The sequence below is a fragment of the Ictalurus furcatus genome, chromosome 1, assembly GCF_023375685.1.
Source record: "Ictalurus furcatus strain D&B chromosome 1, Billie_1.0, whole genome shotgun sequence".
NCBI classification, from domain to species: domain Eukaryota; kingdom Metazoa; phylum Chordata; class Actinopteri; order Siluriformes; family Ictaluridae; genus Ictalurus; species Ictalurus furcatus.
In genome coordinates, this window is record NC_071255.1 from 15069133 (window position 1) to 15085358 (window position 16226).

General features: G+C 40.6%; 1 protein-coding gene across 1 annotated transcript; it reads left to right on the top strand.

Moving 5' to 3' along the window:
- The first annotated feature begins 1012 nt into the window (after positions 1-1012).
- Positions 1013-11814, top strand: LOC128619420 (immunoglobulin superfamily DCC subclass member 3). The gene is made up of 13 exons (XM_053643994.1): positions 1013-1037; positions 2427-2459; positions 2553-2858; positions 3428-3572; positions 3720-3850; positions 3980-4117; positions 4514-4672; positions 8655-8820; positions 8962-9250; positions 9378-9579; positions 9776-9964; positions 10600-10716; positions 11518-11814. Exons 1-13 carry the CDS (start codon positions 1013-1015, stop codon positions 11649-11651), a joined length of 2034 nt encoding a protein of 677 aa, XP_053499969.1. The 3' UTR covers positions 11652-11814.
- Positions 11815-16226: the final 4412 nt, after the last annotated feature.

A 16226-nucleotide genomic window follows, 5' to 3' on the forward strand; every position in this document is an offset into this window, starting at 1 on the left:
TAAATAATGAGGAGCCAAGTCATGTAATGCTTTGTATGTCAACATCATAATTTTAAAATCGGCACGGAACCTGGCCAGGAGCTAGTGCATTGACTCCAAAACAGGAGTAATATGATTGCATGTCCTGGTCCCAGTCACGACCCTGGCGGCAGAGTTTTGTACATATTGGAGCTTATTGAGTGTGGATTTAGAAACTCTGGCTACAAGGGCGTTAAAGTAATCCATCTGTGAGACGACGAATGAGTTTATCAGCTTTTCCACTACAGAGAAATTTAGTATAGGGTGCAATCTTGCTATATTTCTGAGGTGAAAAAAGGGATGCTTTAACAGTGCTCTGTACAAAAGAATGAAACGTGAGACTGTTATCAAAAAGGACTCCAAGATTCCTCATTTTACTTTGAGTCTCCAAAACAAAGTTATCAACACACAGAGACAATGAACCAACTTTGAGAATTTGATGACTGGAACCTATAAGCATAACTTTGGTTTTACCGCTATTCAGGCACAGAAAATTAAGATTCATCCATGTTTTTATCTCAGAAATACAGTCAGAAAGAAAACAAACATCAAAGTTTTCACAAGGTTTTGAGTTGTATATAGATTTGGGTATCCTCAGCATAAAAGTGATAACGGAGGCTGAGCGATCGCAGCAAATGCCCAAGTGGAGATAAATAAATATTGAAAAGTAAAGGGCCTAAAGCTGATCCCTGCGGGACAGACTGATGTTAATGATGATAATGGTGATGATAATGTACCTGTACTCCTGTACTTATAGACTATGAAGAGCCTCCTGAGTTTAGAGTTAGTGCTTTTGATATGCTTGTAAAGCAAATTTTAGAGTTTTTAAAGTATGTGAGAGCATACATGAACTCAAGACAGGACAGAAAGACAGATGAACTAAGTAGCTGTATGGGAATGATGGAAGAGGACAATGATGTCCTGAGAAGCAAGAGAATGGTGATAAGTGTGGAAAGGGCCAGAAGGCTAGACAGCAGTTTATGATGACGGCTTCATGGAGTCATCAGATGCGCTGAAAGGTGACAAACTCTCCATTTCACAATTGGGTGCATTCAAGTTCAAGTACGACTGGAGTGTTTTGTTGTGTCTTTTGGGGACAGCTGGGAGAGGGAGTATTTGGGTGCAGGGTATGAGAAGGGTCGGGGTCTGCGTCAGTGAATCACCCAACACAGACATCCCCAAAAAAAGAGAGAATGAAGGGATGGGCGTGTTGGCGGCACAGGGATAGAGGCGAAGTTTGAGTGATCGGGTGGCATGGGAAAGTCACCCCCAAGTTCAAGTGAAAAGGGGAAAATGTGCTGGGGGCAGGGAGAGAGGGCAGATGGTTCCACAGAGTGTGGCGGGGGATGATGAGATTTGGGGGTGGGGCAAGGGTAATTATAAAGTGGTGGGAGCGAAGATGGAGTAGTATCACTGGTCTACCCCAAACCCCAAATCATGTGACCCTGCTCCCTTCTCCCTCCACCCTTATCCCCACCACTTCTGACATTGCTGTGGCTTTGGGTGCTTGAATGGCTCTGTGGCATTTGGCAGCATTGTGTTGCTGTTTTGGGGTGATGGAGAGGGATGGGGGGTGCTAACAGAGCCATCAATCAGACTAGGGAAAGTCAAGTGCAAGTTCAGCTGAGATGAATAGCCTGGAGCAGCCCCTCTTCAGCCAGCCTGCGGCCCCTCCTGCGCTGTTGTCCCTAACTTTCTCATGCAAACACCGATTAGTGTGTAGAGGGAATGAAGATGTCGTTGTGGCATTCCCAGCCTCGGACCAATTCCTCTCCCTATCTCCTTCTCTCTCTAAGAATAAATCAATATGTGGCCAAACACATTGGATCACTTAAGAAGCGCTAAAAAGTATTTCTCACAGACTCCATGAGCTTAGTGACATGGATTGATGCAGTCTAATCAGTACTATGTACTAAATCTGCAACGACTGCTGTTATTAACACCTTGGAAATGGTGCTATTACATATCAAGGGCTTTAATGTTTTTACAGTACTCCCGGTAAATAGTGTCATAGTTCACTCATTATGTCTTGGCAGATAAACGAGCAGTGATGTCAGTGTTGGTGTTAAACCATACTCTCTTATCAATTACTGTAATATGAACCATCACTCCTCTCTCTGCCCTCCATTCTCAGCCTGAACTTTGTTGGATTTACAGCTCTATAAAGCTGGGGACTGAGAGTACTAGGGCCTCTCAGAGTCAAGCTTCCAAGACTGTTGTTTGTCAGACTCTTAAAAAAACATTAAATGATCTCATATTTCTCTTTTATGTGTTCTAGTTAGAATACAGTTGAAATGATTCATTTCTTTAATGATGTTATCTTTGCTTCATCAGCTTATCATCATCATCATCATCGCAATGAAGCACTCTTTTCCTGCTCCACCATTTTCATCTCATCATCAAAGCAGGATTTCAGCCACACTGTCTTCTTTTTACCATTTGTAAGCACCTGCTACATTTCACATCAAACGGCTGAAAAAAAGCTGGGCTTTATACCACCTAACTCTTCGACTCTTGCTTCTTTTCTCTTACAGATTTGGGCAGCGCTTCTGAGCTGGCCTTCATTAAAGAGCCTCATGATGTCATTGCTGTAAGGGACCGCCCCTTGATGCTGGACTGTGAGGTGGAGGGAGAAGGCCCTATTACTATTACCTGGCGGAGGAATGGTGTACCTATTCAGGTGGGCCCCAGAGTGGCCGTGTTAAGCAATGGCATGCTCCTGATCCGAAACTTCCAGAAACGACGCGAGAGCAATGAGACGGATGCGGGAGAGTATGACTGTGCTGCACAGAACCGCTATGGCATGCTGATCAGCCGTAAGGCACGAGTGCAGTTTGCATGTGAGTGGCCCTGTATTTATGCATTAAATTAATCCATTAATATCCATTTCAAAAGTCTTGACTGAGTTCTGATTGCTTAATTGTATTGGTCCTGTTCATTTGTATTTGTTAAATGGAATGAGAATGTGATCTTCACACTTTCAGTGCTGGAAAGCTAACTGCGCTCTGTACTGGTGAAGACTTTACACCCAAGAATTCTAATTCTACGACATGCACCTAGGGACCCTTTAACTCATACTTGATAATCTGCTCCCTCCTCATTGCTGGGATTTCCGTTAGGCCAGAGGCTACTAAGAGAATCTTCTTTCTAAAAATGGCCTCCATTATTGATCACATGCCCCTTGATGTTAGAGAGGGCAGAGGTCACTCAGTGGATAAGACTTTGGGCTACTGATCAGAAGGTTGTACAGAAGGGAGTTCAAATCCTTGCCCTTACCCCCTCAACTTCTCAGATGACTCAATTGAAAGTCAATTTGGAAAACAGGCACAACCAAATGTGTAAAATGTGGGGAGTAAAGAAGGTTGAATCACCTTTTGAATCATTTCTTTTCATCTCTGCTCTCTGCCAGCTCTTCCCAAGTTTCACACCCACCCAGAGTCCATGGCAGTGGATGAAGGAGGGGTGGCACGCCTCCACTGTGCCATAAATGGAATCCCTGAGGCTAGCATCATGTGGGAGAGGAACAGAACCACACTCAGCACAGATAATGACAGGTTACAACCCCCCCCACACACTGTATCCACAGTTAGGACAGTGTTGTCAACATTCTCTGATGAATTTCTATAGTGTAGATAAATACAGGTATACATGTGTTAAATTCTGTACTATATTGTTCTGTGGTTCTCTCTCTCTGTCTGCAGGTATACTCTCCTGCCCAATGGAATTCTGCAGGTCACTGGTGTGCGTCATGAAGACAGTGGAGTGTATCGCTGTGTAGCCAAAAACATCGCTAACACACGTTATAGTCACGAAGCCCTGCTCACTGTGACTGGTGAGACCAATGGCTAAACTGGCCTTTACATCTTACATCTTACACCTGTTCATTAGTATTTCAATTTCTGTGTCTCTCTCACTGTTTTTCTGTGTGTGTGTGTGTGTGTGTGTGTCTTTCTCTACACAGTGGCAGCACCTCGTACCTATAAGGAGCCAGTTATTCTCTCAGGTCCTCAAAATCTCACCATCAACATCCACCAGACTGCCATCTTAGAGTGCATTGCCACAGGCAACCCCCGACCGATTGTGTCCTGGAGCAGGCTGGGTAAAATTGATACCTTTTTACACAAATACTCATAATTATTGCGGCAGATGATTTAAAGCTGGTTTCATGCATCCCTGGTGTCCTATTTCAAATAATGCTGTCTTACAGAGGCACAGTGCACCACTAATACAGTATTATGGAGGATATCTTCTTGAAAAAGACCTTTTTGCTCTATAGCAACATACTGTATAGTGAATGATAGAATACATTGTTACAACATTTCACAAGTCAACTGCCTCGCAAACAATTTTGACATTTTCTCATATTCATTATTTTTATTTTTATAATGATAATGGTATGTACAGTCCTATGTAATCATGCACCTGCTACAGTAAGCTTCTGTTGCTTTTACTTCACTCTTATTTGATCTCTTCTCTATATGTGTGTCTCTTGCAGATGGACGTTCTATTGGAGTGGAGGGGATCCAGGTGTTGGGCACGGGTAATCTTATGATCTCCGACGTTTCCCTACAGCACTCTGGAGTATACGTGTGCTCAGCCAACAGACCCGGAAGCAGGATGAGACGTACCGCGTTGGGTAGACTGGTGGTACAAGGTAGGAAAAAAATTCCATTCAGACTGGTCCAATACCTCCACCATTTACTTACCTTATATTTTTCTGCTAGTTATGCTAGTGCACTGGGGAAAAACATTTTCTCAAGTAGATAATAATAGGCATTAGGTAGCTGATATCAAACTGGTTTACACACTACAATTCAATAATAAGTAACAACTAAAAGGGGATAGTTTTAGCTGTTTTTATTTTTACAGAATTCAGCCATGGCAACATCCATTGGGTTTTCCCTGACCAACACACATAATAGTAACCTGCAACTTTAGCATAACAGAAATACTCTTTTTGGGGTCTCTCACTACTTTGCATAGAATAAGGGTAGAGCAGACAAATAATACTTTTCCTCTATAGCATCTTCATTCACATACAGTACATAACATCTTTTCTGATTATTCTTACTGTTTCTACAGAAACGTAATTATAAATATGGATAGTAAGAAAGCATTTCTTATATTCAGTCAAGGTCTGATACCTGTGATATTAACCTGGTATATGAGGTACACTGTATATGTACTGAATATTTGCTCTTTAAATGGAATATGGCTGACCTAGGACTGCTGTCATTCAGACTTTTGGCTAATGTCAAGTATCAGATGCTGATCATAAGCAACGTGCAGCTGCCCTGAGGAGGTCACATATGAAATGAAATTGGCTCAGAGCAGATCTGGTTGGTTTTATGTGTATAGCCCCAAGCCCTTCCATTCAGCCATATCTTAATTCTGTCCACACATGCACACACACACACACACACACACACACACACACTGATGTGTATGAGAGTAGGTTTGCGCTTTTGGGTAGGCCAGACTAGATTAACTTGGCCCAGGCCTGACTGTGACCTCTGAGCTGAGCTCACACTCTTTCCTTCAAAACCCCTGACCTTCTGCACACACACACACACATAGACACACACCCGCATTTCGTGATAAATGAGTGGGACTCCAGCTGGACTCTGATAATGCCCTATAAGCCACTCCAGTGTGAATTACCCTCCCTGCCTCCCACACCAGGGTGGGAGGGGGTTCATATAATCATGTACATATTGCAGTAAGCTCTTAGTACAATGCTGCTTGCATTCAAACAATAACACAACATCCAGTGCTTTACTATGAAGCTACTGAAATTAACAAGACTTCAGAATTATTTATAAATGTACATATGTAATTCTTTCTGTGCTTAATTCATTCAGGTCAAAACATTGTACATGTAAAGAACATTGCAATTTTATTTGAAATGAAAGATAATATATAAATCTATAGTTTGATATATTTGATATGATTACATGTTTCTTATATCTACGTAAAGATGCACATATGTGGTAAGCATACAATTAAAGGTTGAATGTCTGTCATTTGTGTCAGAGATTTTCTGCTTCTGTCCTCATAAACCAGTCAGTCAATCACTCCGTCTATCAGCCTTTCCCCCTCACAGACTCTTGCAGTGACTGGATAATGCATTCATTCATTTATTGATTGAGCTGGTAGAGGAACAAAGAAAAAGAAACACTCCTGCCTTTCCACCTCTGCTTCACCTCCCAGTAGTAGTCCTGTTCAGAATTTTGCTTATCTGTGCTTTTTTTGTTGTTGTTATTGTTCTAATGTCACAGAATCACTGCTTTAGATAACACATTCCCTGGTAATGTTAATTTAACACTTCTTTTTATCACCTTAGGTTTAACTGACTCTCTACCATTTGTGACTCAGCATCCAGCTTCAGTGTTAATTAAATTTCTGCTATATGCAGCAATGCAGGTGCCACATATATGTGCAATTACTAGGCTGTCTGGTGCTTATTCTTACTCATCCTGCTCATCACACCATCTGCTTGCGGTTCCCAGACAGATTCTCCTGTTTTGCCCCAGGCCCTTGAACTTGAGCTGTTTTTTTTTATAGATTTGATTAGCTTTGAGCATGGGAAGCTCTAGTTTGCATAAAATGGAAGTATGTAAATGAGAATTAGTCATGGGTTGGCCTGCTCTGACCCTGTCTGCTCTCTGTCCTCATGCTAGGCAAGCTTGAACAAGTTTGGCATATGTGGCCTGATATGATTCAGACAATGATAAGCCATCTTGGTGCAGAAAGACAGAGAGAGAACTTTTAAGTTTCTACTTTGTTTGGACAGTACATATTAGATAAGGTTTAGGGATTAGATTTGACTATAAATTTACACTCACTTTGACAGAGAGAAAAAGAGATGTGCATGGAAAGGATTATAAATAAAGAACATATTAGGACTTTATAGACAGAGAGAATAAGGAAGAGGGGACGAGGCCGGGTTGATGCATAAAGGTGGAGCAGTGTGAGAGAGACAATAAGAGGGTGAGAATGAAAGAATAGGAGAAGGGAGGGGGAAAAAGGAGGAGTGGCAGAATAATGTGTCTCAGTGTAGGATCACCTCCCACCTTTGACCCCTGACCCTATTCCAGCAGGAATCTAGGAAATGGTGTGTGTTAGGGGTGGGGGTGGGAGTGTGCCTGGGAGTGGGTGGGGTGCTGTGAGAGGTTGGGGATTGGGGGGACTGATGCTTGCAGTCTTTGGGGATTGCAGGCGGCCTATCAGCGACATGCAGCCGACAAATTGACGTAGAATGACTAGAGAGATGGAAGACAAAATGGAGTAGGTCCATTGTGTTTGCACAACAGAGTATTCTGATGTGGTTCTGTCCACTCAATCATTTCCCATGACCATGAACTTCTTCAGCTGAACTTCTTGTGTACGCCGAGGAGCCTCTCGAGTCATCCTTTCTCTTTCAGCACCAAACTGAGACAAACTACCTCATTCAGCCTGAGAGAGAAGCGTAGTTAGTTCACAAAGACAGACAGACGAATACAGCGCCTCGGTGTATACGATAATGAAGCTTGTGCTTCATTCAGTGCGCCTCTGTTTGCAGAGCATTCAGCTCTATGGGAGTTAATGCTTTCGCTTATACTCGCTTGTGAAGAGCTCTTCAAACTGCTAGGCAGGTCCGATAGGGTGGATTTATTACAAGAAAGCACCCCCCTCCGTCTCCCTGCAATGTACTGCCATTAAAATGAGCTCTGAACACACACATGAGCACCGGTCTCAGTGTATGCTTTACACTTCACTTGAGGTTAGTGTGTAAAGATTGTTGAGTGGTCTCTATTCCTGGGCATAAAGGGCTTTGGAAGTGGAGCAAAAAAAATGCTTAGCTTCTTTTAGATACTTGTACACATACATGCTCATTCTCTACATTTTTATTAATTGCACAAAAAATTGTATTATTATTCATAATAACACTAATCCTGCCTGTCTGTCAGCCTGCATACAGTAAAGCAAATTTAGATATTTTCTAACTATTTGGTCAGAAATTATAGTAGATCACGTTTTCTTATTTGCGCTACATGTTGTCGAGTGTGTACTCTGCTGTATGTGATCTCTTTACTGTCGCACCAAGGCCTTGGAGAATACTATTTCATTCTACTGTATACATGTATATGACTAGGATGGCAATAAAAACTCCCGAACTATATCAAATAGATCCGGACCTGAAGGATCTATTTATCTGAGTTATAAACTCTATGCTGCCAATGACTGATGTCTTCTTTTGTCTTTTTTTGTTATGTACTGTTAGTCAGATCCTGCATATGTGTCTCTTTTGTTGATAGCTGGTACATTTTTTGCTCCCTGTAGGAAAGGTCAATGATAGACTGATTAATCTTGCTGTTCATAGAAAATGTGTATGCTCATTATTTACAACCAGTTATGCATAGTTTAAGAAGAATAATCCAGTTTAAGATGTGGCCTGGTTCTGTAAAGGGGCTGTGCTTCATACTACATTTATTTTAGGGATTGGACTGTATTAAACCTCCCCTTCTGTTAGTAAAATATGTCTACAGACACACAGTTAAAGAAATAATGTGGACTTTGTTTATAATGTGAATAATGAATGTGATCTCTCTCTCTCTCTCTCTCTCTCTCTCTCTCTCTCTCTCTCTCTCTCTCAGCCCCACCCGAGTTCCTGCAGTGGCCGCAATCCGTGTCTAAACCAGTAGGGGGCAGCGCAGTGTTTACCTGCCAGGCTCAGGGAGTCCCAGAGCCTCACCTCATCTGGCTGAAAAATGGCAAGATCCTCACTCCTGGAGACAACGTCAAACTTACCAACAACAACAGGTACAATCTCACATCTGTTCAGATTCCCTTTCTGCTCTTATCAAAGCTCATACTGACACTCCATATTAATCACAAAATTCAGCGCACTTCATATTCTCCGAATATATAATTTCACCTTTGATGATGCTTGTTGCTTTGCAGCACTCTGGCTGTGACCCGGATCACTGCTGAGGATGAGGCCATCTATCAGTGCATAGCAGAGAACAGCGCCGGCACCAACCAGGCCAGTGCACGCTTAGCTGTGTCCCAATCTCCTGAGAATCCGCATCCTGAGGCTCCGCAGGACCTGACAGCCACACCGCTCACACACACATCCCTGCAGCTCAGCTGGAACCAGCCTGAAAGCCACGTGACTGAAAACATCATCGGCTACGTCCTGCACATCCGCATGCTTGGCGGTGAGAGAGGACAGGAATTTCTAGGGTTGTGGGTTTGATTGTAGGAATTATAATATGATTCTGACATGGGTTAAACCAAATAAACTAGTGGTGGTGTGGAGATTGCAGAAATGGTCTTCAACTACTTACCTTTTTAGTGAAGCTGGAATTCTGTGCAAGTATCTGATCAATAAAATTCACATTATTTCATTTCCAGAGCCAGACAGTAAAGAGCTCCAGGAGGCTGTGAGTAAGGACACATTCGAGCATGAGTTTAATAATCTGGAACCAGCAACCACTTATTCCATTTACCTCAAAGCTTACTCTCCTCTGGGGGCCAGCCAGAAGTCCAACACTGTCATTGCCACAACACTAGGGGGCGGTAAGTCGTCACACATCATGCTGATACCAAAACACAGCAAGTCAATGAGGATGACATGAAATGCATTAAATACTAACAACTAAGCCTTCAGAATAATAAAACTGATTCTTGACATATTTATTAATGTGTAAGCTCTCTCTCTGTCTCTCTCTCTCTCTCTCTCTCTCTCTCCATATCTTTCTGTCTCTCGCTATAGTTCCCACCATGCCCAATTTCTTCACTAAAGTTCTGAACAGCACGGCAATGCAGATTTATTGGGAACTGCCCAGTAAACCAGGGAAGCTGGAAGGATTTAAACTGTCGCACCGTGTCGTGCCTCAGGAGCAGTTTGGTCCAGAGGAGCTCTTCCCCAGCCACATAAACACACACACCATCTCACACCTCGGTTAGCTTTACACACACACACACACACCCACACAGAGCTGCATAGCTAGACTGATTTTTAACACTGTACCATACGACTACTAATATTATATAACGGCACTTTTAAAAAAAAAAATTGGCAAAACGGTTTAATTCGGACATGAGGAAGTTCTAAGAAATTTGACCAGTGCAGAGAAGTATATTGTCAGCTAATTACTTACGTTTATGTTTTAAGTATATAGCCTATGAAAATATTCTTGACTTGACATACTTTGTGATATACTTTGTATGCTTTAGTAACCTGCAAGTTACATTTCCGCATAATTTTTATACACTGTAGCGTCAGTAATCTGAAAATATTCTTGATTGTAGACATGGAAAACTATTTAAATACTCACATAACGATTTATTGAAATTTCCCTTACCGATGCTCAAGTGAATTATCACTAGAGTAGTAGTACTTTTACTCATGTCATATTCTTTCAATACGCTTGCCACTACTGATCACGTCACTTAAAACATTTGCAAATAATTCTGGATTAGCCCTGCAATGTACATACAGACATACTGAACATATTCATGACGTGATATTTAATAGTAATCGCTATATTGATTGGATTGTCACAGTTAATGGTGATTGTCTATGTGTCTTCACAGAGCCAGCAGCTGTGTATGAGATCCAGCTGGTCGCGTTTAATGGGAACGGAGACAGCATCGGCAATAAGCGCCTTGTCTCTTTGGCAGAGAATGGAACAGGAGACAAGAACAGTGCTGGTGAGCTACAATATACACTCGGCACCCGATAATCAGTCCATCTTAGTTCACCTTTTTCACCATTTATATATTTACATAAAGGCAGATATTCATACATCACATGTTTCTGAGTACATCTTATTGCCCTTAGCATAATTTCATCCAGCTCTCTGTAGTGAGCTTTCTCTACCACAAGATGAGGACAGAATGTTAAGAAAGCTTATGGTGCTGCTGTATCTGACTTATATATATATTTCCTATCTATGGTAATGTTAAGAGCACCGCCAGTAATTTTTTTTGTAGCATGTACAATGTAATTTTTTTTTTTTAATTTTTTTATAAGTGTAAAGATATCTTGCTGCCAACACTTCATATATTCTCAGAATATAATTGGGTTTTATTTGTACAAACCTTAAACACAATCCCACAGCGTTTAGTTTATTAATGAAGTTAAGTGTACAGCAGAGAGCTTCTTGCTTCATTACAAGATCAGTTGATGGTCTATACTTCAGAGATCCTGGGATTTAGATATTTCGAGGTTTAAACTATTGCTGTCTGAAGGGCATTTCAGAGCTTCCATATAAATGAGTTTGTTAGAGGAAGACAGAGCTGTGTAGAGGGAGTTGTCTCCTGTGAGATGTAGGTTTAGGAAGGAGTGTTAAATCAATTACCACTTTTCCCAAAAAAACAGCTCGGCTGATTGGGCTTTACGAATTGGCAGCAAACCAACATGGAACATTGACAATTTTTTTCAGACTGTCCCGGCTGCGGAGAAAAGGTGGTAATCATGTGAAATGTGTGTGTCTGTGTGTATGGAAACAGGAGGGCAAAGCATGTGTAACTGCAGGCAGGATGGAGAGAGCTCTGTAACTGGCATAGTGGTTGGCATCCACATTGGAATGGCCTGCATCATCTTCTGCGTGCTGTTCCTCATGTTCGCATACCGCCGCAGGTGAGCTTTCCACTCCACAAATACTTATCCAATCAGAGAGTCATGCCATTTAGTGTCAGTGAAGCTTTTCCTTCAGTGCTGATCTGTAACCAGCTGTTTTACATTCTGTTGGTCCATGGTTTAAGCTGGGTGAATTTGGTGGCAGGTTTGCACCAGATTTGTACAGGTTTGAAAAATACTATTCAAATAGGTGTATAGTATTGTTTTATGGGATTTGTAATGTGAATGTAAATTAATATTTGCATGAAAATTTATACTTTGACCCCCTACATTTTCATTTAGACCCCGTGCTCATTAAGATTTTGACACAATACCCATATTTTCACTGAAGTCTATCCTTTTAACCCTTGACTATATGTACCTATACTGATACACTTGATCTGTGTGTCTGTGTGTGTACCCATGAGTAGCTCAGTTTGTAAAAAGGGCACCCAGGATGACTGGACAGTACCACAGAGAGGAGCAGGACCACTGGGAGACGCAGTGCCTAAAGAGGGAGTGATACGGACCACTGAGGCTATTGAGCTAATGCCACAGGTAAACACACACACACACACACACACACACACACACACACACACACACACACACACACACACAGACAGACAGACACACACACACACACACACACACACACACACACACCTAAAGAGCCCATTCCTTGCTGTTCTCACTACTAGCCGTAGTGTCATTAACTCATGTGCCATTTGCTCTGTGTTCACAGCCTCAGAGTAGCTCTGCAGTGAGCCAGCCTGCAGGGGCACACTGCCATGTTCTCATTGAGCAGCAAGCCAACTGCCAACAAGGCACAAGCATGAGTACAGACACTGGCACAGGCTAAGGATAACCCCTTACACCCTGTTTTCTACCCTTCTACCCTTCAAAGTGCAGTGCTTGGCCACTCCATTTCACACTATTCACCAAAGCCTTATTCCAACCTGCCCATTGCAACCTTTACCACATTCACATTTTAGTAATAATTCTGATTTTATGTTCTTGTTACAAACACTTTAATTTTCATTATTGTAATTTTACAGATAAGAAAGGGCAATTACTGATTCTGTTGGTTCTCCAGTTTCTTTACATAAGAATTTATAAAGGTGGACCAAAATAAAGTAGAAAATATAGTAGAAAACTGCCAAACTGAAAATTCTGAGGCCTTAGCTTGACTGAACAGATACTGTAGATTCCTATTTTATGTGATGTTTATGAGTACATAGCATAATAGTAGAATTGTTATTGTCAGTTCAATTCAGCTGTGAGTGAGACGCCCCAGTGTAGCCTTATAAATGTGATAGTGTCACCGCGTTAGCCTCCCAGAAGAGTGGAATGGAGTGGCTAACCTTGCACCGTCTGTCCTCCTGTCCCTTCCTCCCCTCGCACCAAATTACCTCCAAAGATAGCTACCTCAGCCTGACGAGAACGTCGGAGCTATCAAGGTAAACCATCTGCCTGCCTTGCTGCTGGTTAAGCATACCTACCTCGACCAAAAGCTCTGTGCACATCAGAGCCAATTTTTTTTTGTCATTCGGGCGCTAGTGCCAGTGTCCTGTGCCATTCAGACAACAATGTTGATACTTTTGCCTTCGACCAGCACCAGCCACTCTGTCCCCTGTGTCTCACACTCTACAAGTTCCACACTTAAACCTTTCCACAATGCTCAAGCCTTCACTCTGAGCCTTAGGATGACTCCCTGACTTGGGGCTTTTTTTGGATGTGTTGTTAACAGAGATGCTGCCCTTAAGGTACAAAATTTCTCTCCTGTCCAGACAGAGTGAATGTGAGAGAGCTTGCTATCGATGTATGTGACCTCTGTGTCGATGTTGCGAGACTCTGCAGAGAAGAGACCAGCACAGAGGAGCACATTCTGCTTTTGGAATACAACATACAGTTCAAAACAAGCCTAAAAATAACACTGGTAGGAAGGAATAGACTTTGAGAGCACTATTTCATCAGCCTGCTGTGGCTGATGGAGGTGTTCTAGCACTTTCCTATCAGCACCGCACACAGGAGGAAGGCTATCAGAGAACCAGCGGTTGTCCTGGAATTCTGTTATTGTTTTTAAGTACTTACTAACCAATGTCCAGGTTTCTTTGGTGACCCTTTTTCATGAAAGTCTTTGCTGTCAAAAAGCTAGGCACAAAGCTAGTTTCTGTCTTTTTCTGCTTTTAACCTCTCCAAATACTCAGTGAAAGCCAAGTTGAGTGATATCCAAAGATGTTGTATTGTAATGGTTTTCGTTGCTTTCTAAAATCTTTCTATTCGTCTTTTCCTTCAGTGGACATTTTAGATGTCATGCTTTTTCCTGTTTTAAGGGTAGCCATGATATTAAAAACATTAGTATATCAGCTTCCCGTTAACCAAAGCAAAAACAGAAAAACAAAAAACAAAACCCAGTAGAGTTCCTCACATTTTAGTTCAAGTCTTTCTACGGTTACCTTTAAGACATGGAATTCTATATAGAACTAGCATATATAACTTAAAATAAAATAATAACTAGTGAATAATGCATATATTTTCATACACTGATACCAGAAAGTAATAACTGCTTTTCTCTTTTTACTGATGGAGTTGATATTGCCAAATAACTCTGATGATTTACTGTATAGTGAAATGTCAAGAAAATACCTCATATGTACTTTACCTTTTGTATGAATTGTTCTCTTTGAGTAAGGCACATAATATGCTCAGTGCTTTTTTACTCTGTTTGGCATAGTCATGCTTTTTCACATGTTGGTATATATGAGCGCTGAATTGCTGACAGTTCTAATTACACTGCACAAGGAAGATACCGCTGTTTTACTGGTTGTGAATGAACTGTTAGGGTTTCACATGTGAAAGTTGTCTTTAATAGAGAATGATCTCACAGTTTTATATAGTGAGAGTGCATTGCTTATGAGAGCAACAAGTATGCCAAAATGTGAAAATATAAAAAAAAACTAATGTAAAAAAAAAAAAACCAGACGAAACCTAATATCCAGAAAAAAAATGAAACAAAAAAGAATATTTTTTACCTGTTCTCTTGAGAATTATTATTTTAATTTTTTTTAATTTTGGGTTTCCTCTCATTTGTTTCCTTCTGTTATAAATGGAAAACATTGCCAAAAACTTTTTGACATTTTGATAAGTTCCTAAAAACTGGTTATTGTAATTATTATTATTTATAATAATAATGTAATTGGATTTCTTGTCATACTCAAATTTGATTTTCAGTGATTTTTTTTCTTTCTCAGTAGATTGAAAGAAGAATGTTAGAACATGTTTGAGAATTTGAAACAGAACTGCATGTTGATGGCAAGCTGGGCGTGACCTTTTTTTTTTTTTTGCTTCATTCTCTGTTCATCGTAGTTATTTATTCACAATGTTCATAATATGTTTCTTCAGAATATGTTTATTATTTGGACTTTTGCCATAGTTTAATAAGCCATATATGAATTAGTTTAATGCATAATTAAAAAAAAGATTTTACCTTATTAATCTATTCCATCCATTGATTTCAGTATTACATCATGCAGTACTTCAGATTTATCTTAATTTGTATATTCATTTGGCTTGTCAGTACTGCAACATTTGCTGCTACGTGTCACATGCCCCAGTGTTAATACGTTCACGAGGGACATTACTAGAATAAGTTCATGTGCTCTTGCTTGCCCAACATGTGTATTATTTAGAATAAGTGATCAAATGAGTAGAGATGTAGTGAATGCCTGATGCTTGTACCAATGAGAAAGCAATGCTTTAATGTTTGTATTTTCTGTTTTGTTTATAACATACTTGTGTGATTCAGAACCAAACTCACCATAGCTTTAAATTACTGTTCAATTGGTGCAGCTCCATACTGTGGAGTCATTTATCCTGAGACACATTGAAGTACATAAAACAAACGTCTACTGCAAACCTGATTAAATTCCTGAATTGTTCCTGGAAAACAGTTTGAAACCATCTAGTGAATACAGAAGGACTCTGATTGCTGAGTGTGTCTCAGTTTAAATAAATACGATTCTTTTTCTGTTTTCATTCGGTCATACTGATGCCTATGTACCAAATAAAAGACTGCTAAGTAGATGTCAGTGTTTCCAGATTTATTGAACTTTTGTAGTTGACACATTTAATGTCCGATTCTTCGTGTCTTCACTCCTGTGTTGTGTCTGAAACTGCACCCTTTATTTACTACGTAATGCACTGTTTTTGGAGTTTGCCATTTTGTATCCATGCCAGAAAGCCTCTTCCATGTCATGAATTGAATTTATTCTCTACCATACAGGGCACTGTTTGAGAAGTACTGTAGAGTTGTTAAATTTCCCTGTAGATAAATTATATTCCCTGGTTATTTTCCTATATTATTACCTTTGTGCACCATAAATCCAGTGTTGTGTACACTATTACTACTCTATTACTACTACAATCTGAAATATTTTCCAGTTCCAAATGGTTACTCATGGATAATTAATTAACATAACATACATACAGCACAGCTCATTATATATACATTTATGTATATCGTTATAGCTAAATTACTGCATAAAGCATTGTTAATCAACTGCACAACAATTGAGCTGTAATGTGTAATTTATTGTGC